At 44.2% G+C, this 21,044-nt stretch overlaps 3 protein-coding genes across 7 annotated transcripts in view; all 3 read right to left on the bottom strand.

The window, feature by feature from the left end:
- Positions 1 to 41: 41 nt before the first annotated feature.
- Positions 42 to 4,952, bottom strand: LOC126542550 (cytochrome c). Of its 2 annotated transcripts, none has more exons than XM_050189676.3 (3): positions 4,842 to 4,952; positions 3,539 to 3,725; positions 42 to 396 (listed from the first exon to the last, which is right to left on the bottom strand). In XM_050189676.3, exons 2-3 carry the CDS (start codon positions 3,720 to 3,722, stop codon positions 251 to 253), a joined length of 330 nt encoding a protein of 109 aa, XP_050045633.1. In that variant the 5' UTR covers positions 3,723 to 3,725; positions 4,842 to 4,952; the 3' UTR covers positions 42 to 250. The 2 variants fall into 2 exon arrangements, with proteins under 2 accessions (XP_050045633.1, XP_054933303.1); XM_055077328.2 differs by lacking the exon at positions 4,842 to 4,952 and adding an exon at positions 4,444 to 4,468.
- A 300-nt stretch (positions 4,953 to 5,252) lies between these two features.
- LOC126542546 (multiple myeloma tumor-associated protein 2-like) lies at positions 5,253 to 10,295 on the bottom strand. 3 transcript variants are annotated; one of them, XM_055077326.2, is made up of 6 exons: positions 9,912 to 10,295; positions 8,902 to 9,052; positions 8,513 to 8,561; positions 6,688 to 6,773; positions 6,022 to 6,157; positions 5,253 to 5,523 (listed from the first exon to the last, which is right to left on the bottom strand). In XM_055077326.2, the coding sequence occupies exons 1-6, from the start codon at positions 10,003 to 10,005 to the stop codon at positions 5,482 to 5,484; spliced, it is 558 nt and encodes a 185-aa protein (XP_054933301.1). In that variant the 5' UTR covers positions 10,006 to 10,295; the 3' UTR covers positions 5,253 to 5,481. The 3 variants fall into 3 exon arrangements, with proteins under 3 accessions (XP_054933301.1, XP_050045628.1, XP_054933302.1); XM_050189671.3 differs by having other exon boundaries at positions 6,026 to 6,157; positions 9,912 to 10,291; XM_055077327.2 differs by lacking the exon at positions 9,912 to 10,295 and adding an exon at positions 9,148 to 9,385 and having other exon boundaries at positions 6,026 to 6,157.
- Positions 10,296 to 15,781: 5,486 nt separating this feature from the next.
- The window catches only part of l(2)05287 (WD repeat-containing protein l(2)05287), a 70,433-nt gene continuing 65,170 nt past the window's right edge, over positions 15,782 to 21,044 (bottom strand). For both annotated transcript variants that reach the window (XM_050189652.3, XM_055077324.2), the window contains exons 18-19: positions 19,170 to 19,264; positions 15,782 to 16,070 (exon numbers count right to left, since the gene is read on the bottom strand). In XM_050189652.3, coding sequence (XP_050045609.1) covers positions 15,860 to 16,070; positions 19,170 to 19,264 — 306 coding nt within the window. In that variant the 3' untranslated portion in view covers positions 15,782 to 15,859. The remainder of the gene's footprint in view (positions 16,071 to 19,169; positions 19,265 to 21,044) is intronic.

A 21,044-nucleotide genomic window follows, 5' to 3' on the forward strand; every position in this document is an offset into this window, starting at 1 on the left:
GTGTCATGTGTTTACAAAACAACGAAAGACAAGGCTCCATCTGTCAGTAACAGTGGTAAAACTGCAAACATTTATTACTGTAGTGGCAGCGTGGGCCCTGTAACAGCTTCTAACTTGTCCTTGCAGCAAGAGACACTGCCCCTCAACAACAGATGGAAAATGGTGATAATTTACTCTTGGGTATGGCAATGGTTAGGAGTGGAGGCGGCAGTGCCCCAAGCTTGTCACCGGTGTTTCCAATGCATTGCTTCTACTTTGTGGCCTGCTCCAGGTAGGATATCAAGTCAGCTCGATCTTGCACTTTCTTGAGGCCAGCGAAGACCATCTTGGTGCCCGGAATGTACTTTTTTGGGTCCTCCAAGTAGATGAACAGCGTGTCCTTGTTCCAGGTGATCCCTACAGAAACAATGATAAAATGCTGATTAGTGTTTCATACAAATCCACATCTGGGTTATGAGAAAGGGCACTGGAGTACCAACATTAATTTCTAAGATTTGAACACCCTTTCCATCAAAAGCCAATCACTTTTACCTGGGTAAATAAAGGACAGCATATGCTACTGTGCAGCCTCATTTAAACATTGCAACCTGTTGTAGAGTGCAGAGCAATCAGTAATGTCGGTTACAGATGTTCTATTACACCAATGAATTAAGGGTGGTCTAGACTTGCAAGGATGGCAGTTCAAAAATGTAACTATGGCACTGCTTTCATGCAAATGGACAAGTACTACAATGCACTGAACTACAACTCCAAATAATTTGGTGTTTGCTGGCATACTCCAGCTGGCATGTGGAACATTAAAATGCATAAACCAGAAGATGGTCAATGGGATGACCTATTTGTGCCACAAGTTATGAAGTTGAAAGGTTGCTGATCACTATCCTTCACCTTTTTAGAACAAAAAACATGGTAAGTTGGTGAAAAATGCATTTCTGCACAAAAAAATATCTGAGCAGGTCATATACACCACACTTAGTACTGTCTTGGTTTCAGCAACACTGTAACAAAACTTCTTGAAGTATGCAACTGCAAGGTTTATACAGTAGAATGTCATTCATACGTTTTGTAATAGAACACGATCCCAAGCAGCTAAAACATTTAACCAACTCAACTGCAGTTGACATCTATGTAATGTGAAGCGTGGTGTCAATACAGCACAAGACACCGATGTGCGCCTAGCTGGTAAGGCTTGTGCGGCGCAAGACACGCATTGTCGTTTTCATGGCTTACATTGTGCCACCTGCAGCAAGGAGCAACAGCGGCGACATTAGGGTTATTGCATATTAAAAGCCTGCAGTACCTTTCCAACAGCGCTACACCCCATGCACTGTGAAACAGACAAGTGAAAATGTGTATCGCAATAGGGTTGGCAGCTATAGCTGTGAATATGGCATGTGACGACCAGGGAGGATTTGACTGGTACCAGGAAAGGAAACAGTGCATGCCAGCGTTTTCACATGAAATCGACGGGCGAGTATTGCGGGCAAGCTGCTGTAGCGGGCAGCTACTATTCTCAATACCGCACACCTCATGCCCGTTCTTGTTTACATGGGATCTAGCAGCTGGAAAGCTTATCATGCGATCACGGCTTGGCGATGCGGCGAATGCTGGTGCCAAAAGAATGTTTTCCGCGGACGCATGGGCCCATTAAAAGAAAACTAACTGTATTGGGTCATTATTAATGTTATCGATCGCGAATGTTGGTGCTGAGAAATTGTACATAACGAGATTGTAGTTACGAGGTTTTACTGCACTGAGACACTGCTTTTCTTTTACAAATGTTAGCAGTTGCAAACCAGCCTATTTTTACAAGTCCTGCTCAGTACAAGTACCATTCTGGTGCTGAAAATTGAGCACTAAAAAGATACATAGGCACACAGCAAAGTGTAATGGAGAGATTTAGCATAGCAGTACTTCCCTACCATTAGCAGTTGCCATGAATGTGCATGTGCAAAATTTACGGGGCTCTAACAAGTTTACCAGAACGGCTTCCGGCAGTCACTGAGAGTGATTAACATGGCAGTTGCCCAGGCTGCCTGTTTCCTTTTTAATTTGCACGTGTTACATTACTTGCTGATCTTACAGCAAAAAATAACGAAAATTAAGCCATCACTTAGTCTCATCTCGCGCTGAGGACATAGTATAAGCAATTTTACTATTTATTTTGTGCTATAAAGACAGCAGGCAACACAGGTGAATTATAATCAAAGCGAACAGCCTGGGCACCAAAACCAAGGGCCATTGCCTACACAGAAATAAAATGATGTGCCACCCACTAACAGAAAAATTTGTCTGAAACCTGATAATTACTTTTTGTTTGTCCAAAATGAAAGAAGCAATGCCCTTGCTGCTAAAGTTTGGAAATGTTTACTGTCTTTACCAATACATAGAAAAAAAAAATCGACATGTAGGTACGTGCTAAACCCACAATCTGATTATGAGGCATGTCACAGTGGGGGATATGGGCTAATTTTGACCACCTGGGGTCGTTCGACATGCACCCAATGCATGGTATAGTCATTTCTGCATTATGCCCTACTGAATATGTGGCCACCATGGCTGGGATTTGACCTTTAGACCTTGTGCTTAACAGTGCAGTGCAGTGCCATAGCAGCTACACCACCACAGCGGATGTACTTGGGGAAGGATCACCTATGTTCAACATAGGGCACCAATAAAATTACACAGGGCCCTAAGACAGCTTTCACCAACATGAAATTTTTTACTCCTATGGCTCCTCTTTTGCAACTACAAGCAAGATGCATAGTACAGGGATAGATATTGCACAGTGCATGTAATGTCTGCAGCACCCAGCCAACCAGGAACTATGGTGTGCTTTTATCTTATCTATTTACAGCTGCACTTGTGAACATATTCCATTATACTTCTGTTCAAGGTCGTTGATCAATGATTGCTTTCATCTTGAGCGTCATGCCAAAGGTACCCCGATATGAAACAATGCACTTTTGAGGAATTCTCGGGGTACTGCGTAAAAAAATATGCTTGCAAAGAGCTGAGTCATCAAAGAAAGTGAACGCACAAGACTAAATCTTTGCTGAAAAGTTGACATTAATGCTTTGGAATAGAATAATAAAAGGGCCCAGTTGTCCCATGCTTGCAGTGTGGACATTTGTTTTACAAGGACATTTCTTTTACATTCATTTCGATTAAACCTGGTGATAACAGACAGGATGCTAAAGCTGCTTAATGGTTAAAAAGGAGCAGGGTTCGTCTTTGAGAAATAGTTTGTGTGGTATTCTGTGGTACCTGGCACAATCTTTCACAAGTGCAAGTTCTGCCCTTTGGCTTAGTCAATCAGCATACATTGAAAGTGATATCACCAAAAATGTGCAGTGGTGAACGCGGCCCCAGTTTAAAGTGAACTAGTGTTGCAATACTATTCATGCACAGGAAAAGTATGTTGAACCCAAATGTGATAACGGAACTTCAAATGTAAATAGAACACAATAAACTACTGGCGTTAGCCTAAAAGCAGCTCCACAGTTACAGAGTGCTGATCAGAAGAAAAGGTGATCACCTTTGCTCTTGTTGGCATCTGTATAGCTGAAGCCTGGAGATTGACCTGTCTTGCGCCCAATGAGACCATGCAGGTTGGGGCCTGTCTTGTGCTTGCCGCCAGCTTCAACTGTGTGGCACTGTGCACACCGCTGCACAAATACCTTCTTGCCCTTCTCGGGGTCACCCTTAGGGATATCGCCCATGGCCTGAAATAAGACCCACGTAGCATACGTCTGTACTTAGAGAGAGGAAACCACACTGCAAAGGTGAGGACAGATATTTTAAATGAACTCCATGACATGAAGGCTCGCCCATCAATGACGTCCCAGAGGTCGAGCGTAAATCACGTATAACCAACCAATTACCAATGCTATTTCAGACTATTTCAAAAAAATTCACGATGTTTTAATAAGGTGATCACTAAGGCATGTGAATTTGGACTCGGAATCTGAACAGTGCAAACAGGTTTCCAGTCCGATTCAGGTCATAGTCGCTTGGCTGCACTCCTATGTTAGCGCTACAACATTTGCCACTGAATAAAGTTCTTGTTTTATGGATTAATACGGCGAGTCTTGCCGGCTAGCAATACACAGGAGCACCGTGGAGAAGCAGCTCTCCGGAAAGGCTAGTTATCGTGCCTTCGCTCTGCGGCAGTGCTGACTTCAATTACAAAACGATATGGAAGCGGACGAACTGACGCGTCGCCCGGAAAAATAAAAGACTAATAAATGAGCTCAATAAAAGAGAATGAAGAAGATCACAGGTCAAAGCATACGCCACGTTCTTTAAAAGCCGGGGGCACCGGCAGTAGTACAGGGTTGTAGACGAAAGCGTGCAGACGCCAATAGCAAAGTTTACTGCCTGCACGAGGCGTGATGTTGCTAGAAAGTACAGCCCTACTTAACCGGCGGCGAAAGCACTTACAATGGGAACGCGACCCGTTTCCTACGGGCCAGTCACGGTCACCTTGTGCGCAAGAGAAATATGCTAAAAAAGTCACACGCAAAACAACCGAAGGTCGCTCGAAGGCAACTAACGGCTGCACAGAGCGCACTGCTTGGACTATCTGAGACCTGGAACGAGCACCGGTTAACGCGTGAAAGTGGTGCGGTACAATCTGACGCAAGCTATCTTCCGGGAAAGCACATTTTTCATTCATTCGTTAGGCCTATCACTGACCTTCCAGCGCCGGGGACGAAAAGCAAGGGTATTTATGCTAGCCGACTAGCGCGATTAAACATAATTACGGACTGTGTTCATCGCTTAACGGTTTGTAGATAAATAAAACAAAAATTCAGAACGCCTCTGAAGCGGTAACTTACCTCGCAAGGTTAACTCGCTGCCGCTGCCTTCGGAGTAATGCAAGGAAGGTCACCCACTGGCTGGCGGCAGAACCAGCCACGCCGCACTTGCGCACACTGCGCATGCGTCTAACACGACCGCACATGCGCAGTAGTACAGGAGGGGCGTATCGTCTGCTACCGCGTGCGGCGACGCACAGATGACGCAAAAATGACGTGGGAGACTGAGCTCTCATCGTTATCATTTTGTTGCATCAGAAACGAACAAGCCGAGCACGCACATCTCGCGGCACAGACAGACGTAAGGCGCCTATTTATCTTTATGCAATGGGGAAAAAAAAGTGAGCACATCTCGCGGCACAGACATATGTAAGGCGCCTATTTATCTTTATGCAATGGGGAAAAAAAAAGTGAGAGCACTGAAGCCGGGTACACGTGGTTCAAACACGTTTATTCCTCGCACATTTCAGACGACAGCGACGGTGGCATCCCAAAAGATACCACCATTGTCCCCTTTTCTTAGTTGTATTTGCAGATACGAAAAACTACACAGCACAAACCATGTGTTCGGCACTGAGGCATAAAGTTGGTAACATTATCCTTACATGTGAGTGCTGGGCATTAACTGGGAGACCGCCGGCTTCGGTGTTTGTGTTTCTTCTTATGTTTTTCTTTCTTGTGTTTCTTGGATTTCTTCTCCTTCCTGGGGAAAAAGAAAAGGTCTATATGTATTGGCAGGTAAACTACTATAAATGTAACTTGAAAGAGCGTAGGTTAGGGCCTGTTGGTATCCCATAACTGAGGTTATACCATAAATGTTTTGCCTGACCAATATTCTGAAACAAATTTCAAAGAATGCTTATGAAGTTCTAAAATGCAAGATTCCTAATTTTAGGGAAAAAATAACTGTTGTTTATTCCTGAACAACAAAACATTATCAAGTTGAGCTGTAGAAAAAGGCATTCCAAGAAGAAAGTGGCTACAATAAGAAAGGTGTGTGGTACACCTGTGCACAATAGCTCAATAGTATTAACAGAAAAGACAATGTCATCTTATGCAGTTTAGAGCCATACAAACATGCACATATGATGTTGCAACTTTTACTCGAACCATAAAGCACTTCCTACTGTATTACTGTACAGCAGTTATTTGCTCAAAGCCCCACAGGTCAGGCACACTCCCAAGCATGCAAAAGAGTTACCGACTTGTGTTCCGACTTGTGCTTCTTGCTGGAGCTCTCTTCTTTCTCTGCCTGGCGACTATCCTGAGTGGTGGCTGCATGGGAAATGAACTCCACACCTTCGGCTGGCCGCTTTCCACGAGTACAGAAGTCACCTCTGGGAAAACACACATTTCCACTCCAGTTTCAAGCACCCAGCTGCTAATCAAGGTTTACATTGATTGAGGCAAGAAACAACAAAGATGCTGTTACTTCAGTGAAATAAAATGTGAAATAAAGATAAGGAAATGAAATAAATGGGAACCTCTACGAGGTTTCTAGTAGAGGGAGATCAATGCCAGTATACTGGAATGATTTTATTCCAATTATTTTCATTTTTGTGCTTTGTCAGTGGCCCGAGTTGCACTCCGCCTACATTAGAATGAGGATTGGCAAGCTGTGAGTGGTGAATGAAAAAAAAAAAAAAAGGAATAGAATAAAGTAATCTTAACATTGCACCAGCCTGGAATTGTCACACATTTTTACTAAAATCAACCAGCAGCATGCAGACCTATTCTCAAATGCATTATTTCATTCTATGCCTACCCAATCAGCCATGCATACTAGGTCTTAAAGCCAATGTAAAGGGGCCAAGCTTACACACACAAGCCACGTGGCAGTTAAGTAGAGGAAATTAAAAATGCATACCTTGCATTGGTGCCCACGCCCGAGACCCGGTCAGCATCTCCCTCATCTCTGCTGTCATCACCTCTACGCAGTGCCTCAGTCACCTCCTGAAGAAGTGAAATATAAAGAGCAAAACTTTTCTTGTGACCTGTAGCTTAAATCTTAGAATGGCACGCTGACTTGCCAAACAGCAACAGTCAATTAAAGCCAGTGTATTGTGGCAGACCCACATATGTGTGATTTGAACAGCTGTGTCAGTGAGTACCTCACAGTTCACAACAGTTTATGTAAACAATACAAGTGTTCAAGTCCTGCTAACCATCACAATCTGCTTTCTCAAACAAGTAGTATTCAAACTAAGAGTTGCAGTTGCTCTACATGTGTTGTAGGTTTATGCAGACCAGGTTGAAAGGCATAATTTTTACAGTAACATGTGACACTTGCATGCATTAAAATAAACACAAGCCTTGTCTGCCTCCATGCATTTAAAATAAACAAAAGGCGAAAATTTGTGTTTACACACACATTTTGTAAAAAAAAAAATGTGCTGAGCATACAAGAATACTACGCAAAAATAACTTTGTGCACACCTAAATGTCTCATGAAGGAAGATTAAAATTATGACTTGGTAAAGGGACCTCTCCATATCATAAAAGACTCATGTATCCAGCGATGGAGAAAACTTGCCACATCAGTGACACCAAGATTATGCAAAATGTCAAGAAAGAACTGGCAGTTTTGATGAAATCATTGCATCACATTTGCAATCAGTGCCACAGAATATTAACATTAACGTGAGGCCAAGAAGCTCTATTTTTTGAAAAAAGTTAAACCAAATGTATCTTTCACACACTGTCTAAACAAACTAGATTTGCGTAATATTACACTGTTAAAGGATGCAAAACCTTTTATTCTATGTAATTTCTGTGAACTTGAAGAAAATAAATATGCATGTAAATAAGCTGAAGGCACCACACAACAAGTGTTCTTTCATTTTAATTCTTAAAACTTTAAAAAAACATTATATACAGTGGCACAGCCTTCACACTTAAGAGGAAGCTTTAGCTCAGGCCCCACTCTGGTGCCACCTATTCAAATACATGCAAAATGCTGAAACACTTTTCTTGTGGGCCAATTTCTTGTGGGACAACCACTGGGCCAATTTTAAAGAAATTTGTTGCATCTGAGAGAGAAAGTTCAATTCTAGCGACTGTTGGTAGCGGAATTTCGATTTAGGGCTTGAATTATTTTAATGGAATTTTCATAATGGAATTTTCAAAAATCGGTATATTAAAAAAAAAAAAAAAACAGAAGTACCGAGTTTACAAATTCGTAGCTCTATAGCTATAACACATATTGCAGTTCTGGAAACTGCATCCATTAGAGCATCCAAAGTGGACAAATTTGATATGTGAATGTATGTCTTATGTGAATTTGCTACATTGTTTACAAGGGTTTTGCAAAAGTTCTATTCACACTTTAGTGATCTGTTTGAGAGCCACATATAATACATCCTTTTTGTCCGCTTTAGATGTACTATTAGGTGCAATTTAGAGAATTGTGATATCAATTTTCATTGCCGAGTTACAGTTGTAAACTAGGTAGTTTCGTTTCCTGAAAATTTACAAGTATTGTAAATTTTTTGATATATAATGGACAATCTAAACAAAGAATTCACAAACGACAGTCACTAGGTTTTAACTTCTTTTAAATGTACCAAATCTCATAAAATTTGAGGCAGTGGTTGCCAAGAAAAACAATTTCTCCTTTACTATGTATTTGGATAGGAGGCCCCGGGCTAAACTTCCTCTTAAGGAATCAGTAGAATGTGCTACAAAATTCTTACCGCTTTGCTTAGTGGCTGATGTGTCGGTTTTGCTGGTGTGGCGAAGCCCCTGTTGGATTTGAAATCACATACATTAAACACAGAGACACCTGATTTTGTAACAAACATGTCAAGGGGGTAGACCACAAATTGATGCATTTGATTCTTGGTAGCAGCAGCAACATTCAGAAGAGGAACACGAATATGCCTGTCTAACTTAGGCACCCATTAAGGAGCGCCAGGTGGTCAAGGTTAATACAGAGTTAATACCCCCTAGCCCTGCCACTTGGGCATCTCAAATAGCACAGCTGTTTCTTAACTCAATCAACTAACTAATCACTCACATGGCAGAGTGCTAGTTCAGTGCCCAAAACCGATATCTGCAGTTTACCAAGCAACAAGAGACTCACAATGCTGCCAGCATGGCTTCCTCTTCGGCTTTCTTGGCAGCTGCCACCTCATTTTGTCTTGATGTTGAAGCAGCCTGTTGCTTCTCCTTGGCATACCACGTCAGGTCCTTGCCTTTCTGCCATCGTCCCACCGGCGCCCGAAGTGAGTGCCCTGTTTATTGAAAGGGCACGATTACATGAATACAATGAACGGAGTGACTGCGCCTGTCAATACCGATAATAAAAAGCCAACAGAATGGATCTCACGATGACTATCAATGTTAATGCGCTTATCATTGAGGTAATGTAGCGACATAGCGTATTGCCAACGGCGTAACGCGTTATATATGAGGCATGCATACAGCTCGGCTTCTCCCGCGTGCTTCAACGTTTATGTTTATGGCATGGCATGATATTAATGTCATGTAGTTCATATTATGAATGCATCTTATTCTTTCATGTCATGCATAACGCCCCTTCATGGCGTCTACTGCCGCATTATGGAGGGGCTTTAGTCATGCATGTCCTAGCATATATCCAGTTAAAGAAACGACCACGACGACATCACGACAGTGCAAGAGGACAGGTAAAACTTAAAAGTACTTAATGCAGGTAAAGAATGCTAACCACATTAATAAACGCAGCTATTTACGACGCCAACACGTTTCACGAACCAAGGATACGTGCAAAGTGTACGAGTCGTACAGCTTACAGTCGTCCACTCTTCTAACACTTCCGTCTAGAGCGCTGAAAGGTGCATGCAATGGGTGCGATGCAAAGAAATTGGTAGTAGAGCATAAGCCGCAATGACTCGTGGGCTGCACATAATCCAGTCTGGTACCTTCTGTATTATTATTCTGGCGCTTGGCGATTGTACTGTGCCTACAACACCGGTAGTCGGAAAACTCATCGGCTTTTATTTGCTTCATATGAAATCTGCACTTTCCTGGGCCATTGGCAAGCAAATGCCAGCGAGAGCGCGCGGAACGAGAGGCCAACCGGCCGTACCATACCGCATGCGCTCTGCTTACCCAGATAGTTTTCCCGGTATTTATCTTCCTTGACGTCTTCCCAGTTAAACTGATCGGCGCCACCGCGTGTACCACCACGAACAGGATGAAACATCTTTCTTCCTTCACACTCGAATCAAAGGCAACACGGCATCTGAACGGTTTGTCTTTCAACAATCTTAAAAGAACACTTAATTAAGGTGGTAGCTGTAAATCAACTAAAGCAAGCGGTAGCATGAAAATAGCGGAGCTGATTCACTACTAAAATCGATTTCAGAGCTTCCCATCGTTACAACAGTAAGTACACAACAGCAACACTAGCAAGGAGGCATTGACACTGGCAGCACAGAACACCTATACAACTGGCAGCATCTGGCAGCAGCGCAACGATCATCGCCACCGTAGAAACTGGTTTGGCCAGGCTTGACCTAGCTTGACTGCCTAATGAACTAATAAAATCGGAACTGTACCGCAACCACGTGACCACTACAGAAACGTGACAAAAACAAGCGTGACAAGAAATGATGCAAGAAATACTAAGAGATAGTATCAATTAGTATCAAGAGCCTGCGCTACCAAGGACGAATATTGGTTTTGATTTTGACTTTGCAATTTCATTACCTTCAAACCTGCATTACATTCATTGTCTTTCAAACATTTGCATAGTAAACATTTTCTACATATGCATAACACATATGCATGGTGCATCAAACAGTCAATTTACATTGTGCGAGCAACACTGGCGCCACAAGCGCTCTTTTCATCGCGATTGAGCTCGATACGGATCAAATTTCTCGATCGCGATTGGCTTCATTGCTCAATCTGCGTAAGGGAGCCAATCGCGGTCGAGAATTTCGATCCGAATCGGGCTATATCACGATCGAAAGTGGCCGTGCGACACCGGTATTACTGTTTCAACATTTCATTCGAATCCATTGTCGCTTTGAATGCTGACATATTACGCCTATTACATAACCAATTACACAATCTAACACTCGCTTTCAACACAAATAAAAATAGGCGAGGAAATTCCAGGTGATCAACAGCTGATGAACAAACAGTTCAGCGCTCTCTCGCTGAGGCGCCGCATGTGCAAAAATTTTGCGAGGCGCCGGGCTGGTAGAAAACTACGCGATGAGATGCGTCATAATATGATCCTTGCGATCCTGTTGTCTGGCTTCGGTGTTGAAGCGGGCACGCTGGCGACAATGGTCAAGGTGGGAAACATTATTCGCAGGAAGATGGAGATGGACTGACAGGAGCAGAGAAAAATGAAACACAGAGAAAGGAACTGGGTGAACGGCCATAAACAAGGTAGAATGGTGAGTAACCGCTTGTGCGTTGAACAGCGGTGCTATACGCGAAGGTGACGAATGGCCAAACTGCGTCCCACTTTCTGTGATCTGGTTGAATATAGGCGGCTATCATGTCAGACTGCGTACGATGAAACCGCTCCGTCAGGCCGTTGGTCTGAGGATGGTAACTTGAAGTAGTCTTGTGAGTTGTGCCAGAGGCTCTGGAGCACTTAACCTACCAGTTCTGAAAGAAATGTCTTTCTGTGGTCGTTCTGAAGGACATGAAAAGCGCCGTGATACACGATTATGACTTAAAGACAGAAAGCAACTTCGGAAGCAGATGCAGAATTGAAATAAGCTGTTTCGGCATAGCGTGTGAGATGGACGTGGACGGCTGCAACTATCCATAGACTACCGGCGGGAGTCATGGGAAGTGGCCCATAGAGATCGATGCCAACAACCTCGAATAGTTCTGCAGGACATGAGACCGATAGTAGCTGCCCGGCAGGAGCTGATGTTGGCTGCTTTCGACGCTGACACATGGAGCAGGAAGCGACGTATTTCACCACGCTGGTAGACAGGCCAGGACAGTAGAAGCGACTTGTTGTGCGGTCGTAAGTTTTCTGGATGCCAAGGTAGCCAGTAGAAAAATCGTCATGAAAGGCCTGAAGGACACGAGCACAAAGGCAGCGAGGAAGTACAGGCAACCAGTGTTACCAGCAGTACGAATGGGCGAGTTGTTGAGTCGAAAATGATTCATGGTCGTCCGAAATGAGATGGTCAAGAGCAGCGAAGGACAAAATCGCCATTGAGGAAATGTCAGTGATTGCGCACTGGAGGTGATTGTGAAATCATTGATTAATGCGGCTGTAGGAAGCAGGTAGCGAAAAATTTTGTTGGGATCAGGTCGAATACCATCCTTGCTCACAGTGCGACCTAACACGTACCTTGATCCTCTTGCTTGCAAAAGGACACTTTTTGGTGTTGAGCTGAAGACCAGCGATAGCGAGGCATGCGAGAACCTCGTCCAGATGTTGCAGGTGCTGGGAAAATGTCGATGAAAAAATAACGATATTGTCCTGATAGCACAAGCATGTCTTCCCTTTCAGGCCACACAGAACGGCATCAGTCATGTGCTCAAAGGTTTCAGGAGCATTGCAGAGGCCGAAGGGCATGACGAACTCATAGAGGCCATCTGAGGTTGTAAATGTAGTTTTTTTTCTTTGTCGTCTTCGTGCATCGGAATTTGCCAGTAACCTGAACGCAGATCTATAGACTGGAGAAGTACTCGGCACCTTGCAGAGAATTGAGGGCATCGTCGATTCGAGGCATGGGTATGCACCCTTGCACGTGATCTTGTTGAGCACTTGGTAATAGACACAAAATCGCACAGCGCCATCTTTCTTTCAGATCAAAATGATGGGAGACGACCAAGGGCTAGCAGAGGGGCAGATTATCTCATGTTGCAGCATGTCGGTGATGTCTTTCTCAATAATATTGCGCTCGGCTAGACATGTGATACGGCCGGTGACGTACGGTACTGTCCCCTTGAGCCGCAACCAGCAGTGGTCCATCGTAAGGCATCGTAACTTTCCTGAGATGAGATGCCTACACAAATCAGCATGCATAAAGTCGAGCCGGTGTCCACCAAAGCTTCAACTTGCACACCCTCAACAAACACAGACATCATATTACAAGAGCACGCTGGAGGAATTGTAATCCTGTTGGTAAATGCAGTTTTTCCTCCGAAAACTGGATTACTCAATTTTCCGGGCGACGGTCAGAGGTTAACGAGGCAGGCCGGAGCGGTGAATAGGAGCAGTGGAAGGGCGAAGGTGAGCGGCGTCTGGTGCTGCGATAACCGTTCTGCGTCTCGGTCGTTGCACGTGGAGATGTGGAACCGCGCGGAGGGGACGCATAACGCCGGCTTTGAGAAGAGGCCCCACCAGAATACGCATCGCGACGCTCATCTTGTTGGCGATTGTGGCAAAAGCGTGATATATGGCCACAATAACCACAGTAACAGCAGATAGGAGGAGATGGTCGCCAAGGCGGGTAGTAGGGGAAGCTCGATGCACTGGGAGTTAGTGCGGTCAGGCGGGGTGACGAAGGCTCAAGTGGTGTTGAGGGGCATTGGCTGGAGGTGTCACACCAACCTGCGCATATGTGGATTGAGGCAACGTTGAACGGATGCCGGTTGGAGGCGGGGTAACAACCTGGCCGTATGTTGGTAGGAGGCGAGGAGGAGAAGGGTCCACATGCGCAGAGCAAGTCATGGACACGAGTTCCTCCTTTATGACGTCACACAACGCTGCACCAGAAGGCTGATGAGGAAGGACCAACGCAGATGAAAACCTAAGTGATTGAAGTTACTCGCGGATAATCACGCGAATTGCTACACACAGGTCAGGGTCAGCCATAAAACGGTGTTCGCAGTCCGGCTGCAAGCGTCCGGACTCGGGCTCGTTGAGGCACTGGCCCGTCAAGACGACGTCAGCAATGGTAGCCAGATTCTTCATGGGGAGCGTGTTGAAGGCCACAGTCCCATTACCTTTAAAGGGACACTAAAGGCAAATACTAAGTTAACTTTGAACTCTTAAAATACCTTTCCAGAAACCTCGCAATGCTTGTTTCGTGCCAAGACTTAGTTTACGAGAAAACTGTATCTGAAATGTCCAGATACCTTTTTCGGAATTCAAATCTCCCGCCACCTAACCGGGGGAGTGGCAACATTGCATACGCCATCACCGCTCTCTGCTGCCTTTGGTGAGTAAAACGGCGCCCGACAGATGGCAGCACCGAGCCAAGACAGAGGCGCGGATTCGCCGCTGCAGCTGCTTTTTCGTAAAGTTACAGTGTACTAGTGAAGTGGCATAGACCGTTCGGGCCACCCGCGACATCACATGGAAGTTTAATTCTTTGCTGCTTGCAGTTTGTACGAGTCTCGCGAGCCAGCAAAACCGGCACAGCGTTATGCGATCAGGAAAGTACTGAAACGAGAAAGCGTGGGCGGTACAGAGTCGAGTCATGGTCGAGTGAAAACGAAACCTTTCGACCGCCCGCGTTGTTTTCAATGGTAATTTGAATGAGTTATTTTTTCTAAACATGAAATGGAACTGGACAAGCAGCATTTTATTTCATTTTATAATACAATACGAGGATGGCTTTTGCAACGAGTAGTAGAGTACTAGTGACAGAATTTAACTGAGGAATGCTTTCGTCATCAGGCAAGTGCTTGAATGTCCCGGGGAAGTCTCTAATCATGTCCCTGCATTTAGCTCAATTTCTCGATTATTAAGGCTCTGATAGCGATAATATTGACGCCTTAGAGATTCTCGATCACTAATCTATCACTTTAGCTTGAATTAGTATTTGCCTTTAGTATCCCTTTAATATGACGTACCCTGTCCGACTCGGCCATAGCATCATTGACATGGCGACAGAGTGTAAGCACATCCTCAATGTACGATGTGTAGGACTCACTGGAGTGTTTTGCGAGCATCAAGAGTTTTCTTCACAAGGATGGAGCGAACCGCCAGCGTTCCAAATACTTGTCGAAGCTGCTGCTTGAAGGTGGTCTAATTAGAGAAATCAATCTCATGGTTGAAAAACCAGGTCTTCGCCACACCCGTCAGATAGAATGAGACATGACGCAGCTCGAGGAGCTTGATTAGCAGAGCTTATGCCTTCATAATCGTCCAACCAATTCTAAACATCTTCACTGCAAAGACCAGCGAACAGATGGGGACCACGCTGGTGGCCACTCATGATCAGAGAAGGTGCCACTTGCAGTGTCGAGATGGTTAGAACAGAAGCGTCAGGCTGCTCATCCTGCGGCAAGCTGGCGGACAGTGAGCACAAGTGGTGACCTGAACAAATCTACGGGAAGTAGGCCAGGCATGCAGAGGACGTGGGATCAAGAAGCACCTCCACCATTTATGATGTCACAGTAAGCGCCGATCTTTATTGAGCCCGAGAGATGCGGCGAAGGACCCTCGGCACAGTCCATTATGATGATGCCCCTACACGCATGATGAAGAAGGGCACAATAAATGGCCACACAATTAATAAAAACTGCCAAGTAGCTAATGTCATATCGCAATTTTTCATACAATGTCCACCAATTTGAGCAACCCAGCTGACGTGAGAATGGCATTATCTGCAATAGAAAATGTTTTGCATGTCTGTTTCTGAGATCACATGGTACACATTAAATGTACTGGAAAAGATTCTGCCAATTCCGGACCCACCCTAGTGAAACAGGGAGCCAAACAGCTGTCATCATAATATCTCTAAGTGACCCACTGCCATTGACAATATAAACTTCTTGCTGATGATTCATTGTACCTCAAAGGACATAGTATTTGACATTGTGCTTCAACAAAGAATAGTAGTACTGCACAACAGTGAAATGCTACGAGGCCTCAATCTTTGTATTATGGAATAAATTCACGCTGAAAGCATCTAGTATAGAGCCTATTCATATTGCATGCATGGAATATGGCTTCTGCCTATGAGCTGGAGGAAGTTTGTCAAACAACGTTCAAAGGTAGGGAAACCACATGATGCAAAAAACGAAACAGCAACCACAGCACAAAAATGATAAATACACTTTAATAGATGAATAATGACAATGTGAAAGCCTAGAGATGATTTGTTATGTCTTATGCAGTGCTAGCTCTCTTTAGTCAACCAGCTAAAATTCTTCACTTTAGCCAGTTTGATGCTGTCTAGTAAGCTCTCGTGTGTAGGCGACACCTTGTCTGCATCTACAACTTTGTGCTTTTCGGGTTCTTGATCTACATCCATGTCCACATCTGAGTCAGACTCATCCTGGCTCATGGCATCATCAGAACCAGTTCCTTCACTATGTTTCTCTGCAAACCTGCAAAAGTAAGCACAAAAGATACGAATATACCTCAGTCTCAAATGTAATTTTGTGCAAAACAGCAATTATTGCCTTCCAGATCACTTTACTGACAGAATGTGCACGTTGTAATCTACTACAACTCTACAGGTTGTAGTAGACTGCGTGTCCTGCGACGTTGAAAACATTCATTGCCCTGGTTAACCATAGTTAGATAATTAATAAAGGGAAAACCAGACATCCACCCGTTCGTAGCAATTGCTACAATGGAAACCCATACGGGTTCCTCGAAAGAAAAGCCTCAGAGTTGAAGAAAAATTCGTCCTGGTCCGGGACTCGAACCCGGAACCACCGCCTTTCTGGGGCAGCCGCTCTACCATCTGAGCTAGCCAGGTGGCTAGCAGATGGCAGGGCGAAGTCGAATTTGTCGACAACACGAAGCACAGGCAAGTGATTGACATAGTAGTTCTGCGGAAACCCGCAAGGTGGAGAGAAGTAATGAATAAAGGGAAAATCAGACATCCACCCGTTCGTAGCAATTGCTACAAAGGAAACCCATAAGGGTTCCTCGAAAGAAAAGCCTCAGAGTTGAAGAAAAATTCGTACTGGTCTGGGACTCGTCAATCCCCGCAGAACTACTACGTCAATCACATGCCTTTGCTTTGTGTTGTCGACAAATTTGACTTCGCCCTGCCACCTGCTAGCCGCCTGGTTAGCTCAGATGGTAGAGCGGCTGCCCCGGAAAGGCGGTGGTCCCGTGTTCGAGTCCCGGACCAGGACAAATTATTTTTCAACTCTGAGGCTTTTCTTTTGAGGAACTCGTATGGGTTTCCTTTGTAGCAATTGCTACGAACGGGTGGATGTCTGATTTTCCCTTTATTAATTACTTCTCTCCACCTTGCGGGTTTCCGCAGAACTACCACGTCAATACTTAGATAATGTTACAATTGTGTTAGTATTATGGCAAGAATGATCAAAGGACTGTGTAGTATAAGGGGTAAAGAGTCCTCTTCTGCATGAATTTACACTCGTTGGTGTGAGTACAGTTTTGAAGCAGATTTATATGCCATCAGGCATTTGCCACCATTTATCCTAGCTGTAAGTAGTATTCAGCATTTTTGGTTTTTATTTTCCCAATGCGACACTTCTTTTGCTTTTTAAAAGTATTTATTTGTTTCGATGAGGTTGCACCAAATGTTTCTCAGGCACAAATTTTTGCATCAAGCATTTCAGGTTTTTTTCTGTTACTATTTGGTTGACTATTTTTGTGGAGCTGAAGCACGATGAAAACTACTGCTGAAACTACCGCCGATTCTGCTCTTCAATGCTGTCGCATCCAACATAAGAACACAGTTTTTGAAAAGCAATCTAGCAAGGGCACAATGATATGACGATACAGCTTGACCTTGATCTCACCAGGCTCCTTGCATTGAAGTGCATGCACATGTTCACAGCTGTACGCCGATCAACGTTCTAACCACCTAGTAAATTTGCCTTCAATGACTCCTTTCGGTTAAATCCAAATTCCAAAGAAATATTCTTTGTACCCTTTTCAGTTCAAGCTGAATGAAGATACTGAGCCCTAGCTATAGGAAGGGTACACAACAAGCACACTTCGAGATAGACATGCAGTTCCTATGGAACACCCAAAGGGACTGACAACCAATTTTCATGGTACCAACTTTTTTTAGTGCAATGGAAAGTTTAATGGCCAGAGCGTCTAATCACGAAGCAGTAACGCGGAAAATGCCGTAGAAAATTTTTTTATCAGAATTTTCCAATCTGCAGTGAGGATGAAGTCGTTCACTAGAAGCATACTGGAAACTGTGATAGGTGAGCGCGATAGCGATTATAGGCCGGCACTAATGGGAGGCAGACGACAAGTGCGGCTGTAGGTGTGAGAAAGTATTACTATATTGTTTATCAAGTTGATGTTCCTGCGATTCATGTTTTCCAAAGTGATGAAGTATTTATGCTATAATAGCTACATGTGTTTGCGGTTTCTTGTCCAACTACTTTAATATTTGACTAAAAATGAAACCAAGCGCATCGAAAACGAAACGACGCTTTTACACGTGATACGCTGTTCGTGTTGCTGTAACCAAGCATGCGCTTCTGATTTTTGATGTCTCTCCAAGGCCTGAGCGAGCTGGAACAAAGGATTTTAGCTCGCGTGCGTGCTCAGAATTTAGATCCTTACGAAGCAGCACCCGAACGTCATGCTTCGATGGACGAAAGCGACGAATCCGACTTGCACGACAGACCACCGTCCCTGCCACAAGCAGCGCGCCTGGAGAATGCTGATTAGTAAATGCTCCCTCACACTAGGCCAACCCGACATCGATTTCGGTCTGCCGACTGTTGGCGACAGCATTTTTTCCTTCATGTCGGCGCTTCTGTCACCCTCTACCGATGCTGACAATCTGCTGACGGTCGGTGGAGAGCTCGGCGTCGGCACAGTGTGACAGAGGTGCCAACACGAAGGCAAAATTCGCACCCATTTACGGCACAACTCGTCGATGGCATCTTGTATCACAGGGAGATCATAAAGCTCTGGGTAGTTGCAAACTCGTGCTATACTCGTGCACGTACAACAGCATGTGCGCTGCCATGCATGTGGGATGACGCGAGTGGCGCTCGTTAGCGTGGACTTTCTTTACGTTAATATGCATAGAATAAAGTGCAAGTGTCTAATAATATGCTAACTGCAATTTTAAGCAATAATTATACTGTACTTAATGACAATTGACTTGTGTACAGTAATCTCTTGACTTCATTTTGAACTATCAAGCTTTCACCACCAGGCCTCGCTACTTACTGTTTTTTTTTACGTTCTTTGCCAATTTAAAGTTATATTTCCTACTTAAATCCCGAACAGCATGCTGGATTCTATAACTATAAATCATGGTCATTTCATTTCCATCAACCTCTCACAACACATTCTGGCCAGTTGTCAGTCCCTTTGACATAGCTACAGTACACTGCATATGGAGGTATATCAATAGAAATATGAAAGCAAACAGATAGTTCCAGTTTTATGCCCTTCCAGATTTCCTATAAGCAAGAATACTTTCATTAGGCATGTACCCGAGGAAGAGAAACTTAAGATTCAGTTACCTCTTCCGTTGTTCCTTTTTGCTGAGGAATGCGGACAGCAAGTTTTCATAAAGACTTGTCATCGGGGGCAACGCATGAGAAGCCACCTCCAGAAGCTGTGTCAAAAAAAAAAAAAAAAAAAAAAAAAAAAGGCAATGATTAAGCAAAATAACCATTTCCTCTAAGTTTAGTCATCATATCCTATCTGCTAAAGCTTAACCACAACAGTTGAACATATATTTATTTATTTAGTTATTTATCACAGTACCCACAGTGCCAGTTTGGCATTACAGTGGGGGGGGTACATATATCATTGACAAAAGCAGTTAATATAGAACACATGAAGATAAAAATTACAGTTCAGGGCAAATCACTGACAGAAAAAAAAAAGAAAAAAAGATAAGCAGAGCATAATCGTACATGTGCGAAGCAAAACAAAGCAGTTGTGGTGACGCAAGCACAAAGTACAGAAAGGAAATGCAAATCACAAGGCTGAAGCAAAGGCATGATTTGAAGATAGTGATACAACATCACGAGGCAACCTGTTCCATTCACTGACCATCTTAGGAAAAAAAGAGGTCTTAGAAAGCTCTGTTCTACATCTATACTCTTTAATCTTAAGTGGGTGATCGCGCCTTGCAGAAGTCTACTCTGGTGCCTTCATGTAGCTATCACAATTGAGGCCGGTTTTAGAATGATATATATTGTGCAAAAATTTTAATCTGAATGTCTTTCTACAATCTTGAAGTGTATTCCAGCCTAAGTTTTCCTTTGTTTGGGATGTGCTGAAATACCAAGTACAATTTTGAACCACGAAACAGGCTGCTAAGCTTTGTACTCTGTTTAGTTTCATTATGTCTGTAACAGTCCAGAGGTCCCAGTTGGTAGTACAACCATATTCTACTATTGCCTTTATGTTAGAGTTGTAAAGTAAGTTCCTTGTTTCTACAGAAAAGCATTTCGCATTTCTATGTAACATACCAAGGACTCTACACGCTTTGGCAATTATATAGTTAACATGACGGTGCCAGCATAGTTGAGGGGTAAAGTACACACCAAGATTTGTCCTGTTAATGGTATTTACTCGAATCTAGGTCGATGTTTTTTTCAAGAAAACAATGTGCGAAAGTGGGGAGGTCGGCTTAGATTCAAGTACCATGGTTTGACCGCTAAAGGCCCGGCTGCGTTAGCGGCATGACGGCTCGCCATGCACCGATCTCGGGCTGCCATGTGCAGGCGAGGAGAGGAGACGGCGGAGGAGAGAGTAGATGGCGGTACTTTTCTTATATAGGGAATTTAGCTGGCAAGGGTGGATTGTGTCACGTGATTATGGTGCCGGCGATTGCCATGCACTTTGACATTCCCTTCTCTCTTCCTCCCGCGAGGCGTGGGCACGAAGTTGGCAGTTTTCTGAAAGTGATCGTTCAGTGCAGTCATGTTGGTTGAGTTTTGGAAGTGTCGCGCCTTAACCACGTGCTCGCGACACGCCTGGGCCACCAGTGCTTGAGAAGCGATGGCACCAACCAAGCAGTGCCACTACAGTGCGGCCTTTAAGCGAAAGGTCATTTTGCCCGCGGAGAAAACTTCAAACCTGGAAGCACAGCGCGAGTTCGGCGTGCACGAAAAGAATGTGCGACAATGGCGCAAACAACGAACCGAACTGTTCAGCTGTGCAGCAACCCGCTTGGCGTTCACTGGACCAAAAACGGGCTGACACCATGAGGTGGAAGAAGTTGTCGCCGATTATCACGGAACAAAGGGAAGCAGGAATGTCCGTGACAACAGAGATTATCCAGGCGAAAGCCAGGGAAGTTGCCAACGTTAAGGTTGTCGCACGAGCCAATATTAAAGCAAGCAGCGGCTGGGCAACATGCTTTATGAAACGGTCCGGGTTCA

Source organism: Dermacentor andersoni, chromosome 2, assembly GCF_023375885.2.
Source record: "Dermacentor andersoni chromosome 2, qqDerAnde1_hic_scaffold, whole genome shotgun sequence".
NCBI classification, from domain to species: Eukaryota; Metazoa; Arthropoda; class Arachnida; order Ixodida; family Ixodidae; genus Dermacentor; species Dermacentor andersoni.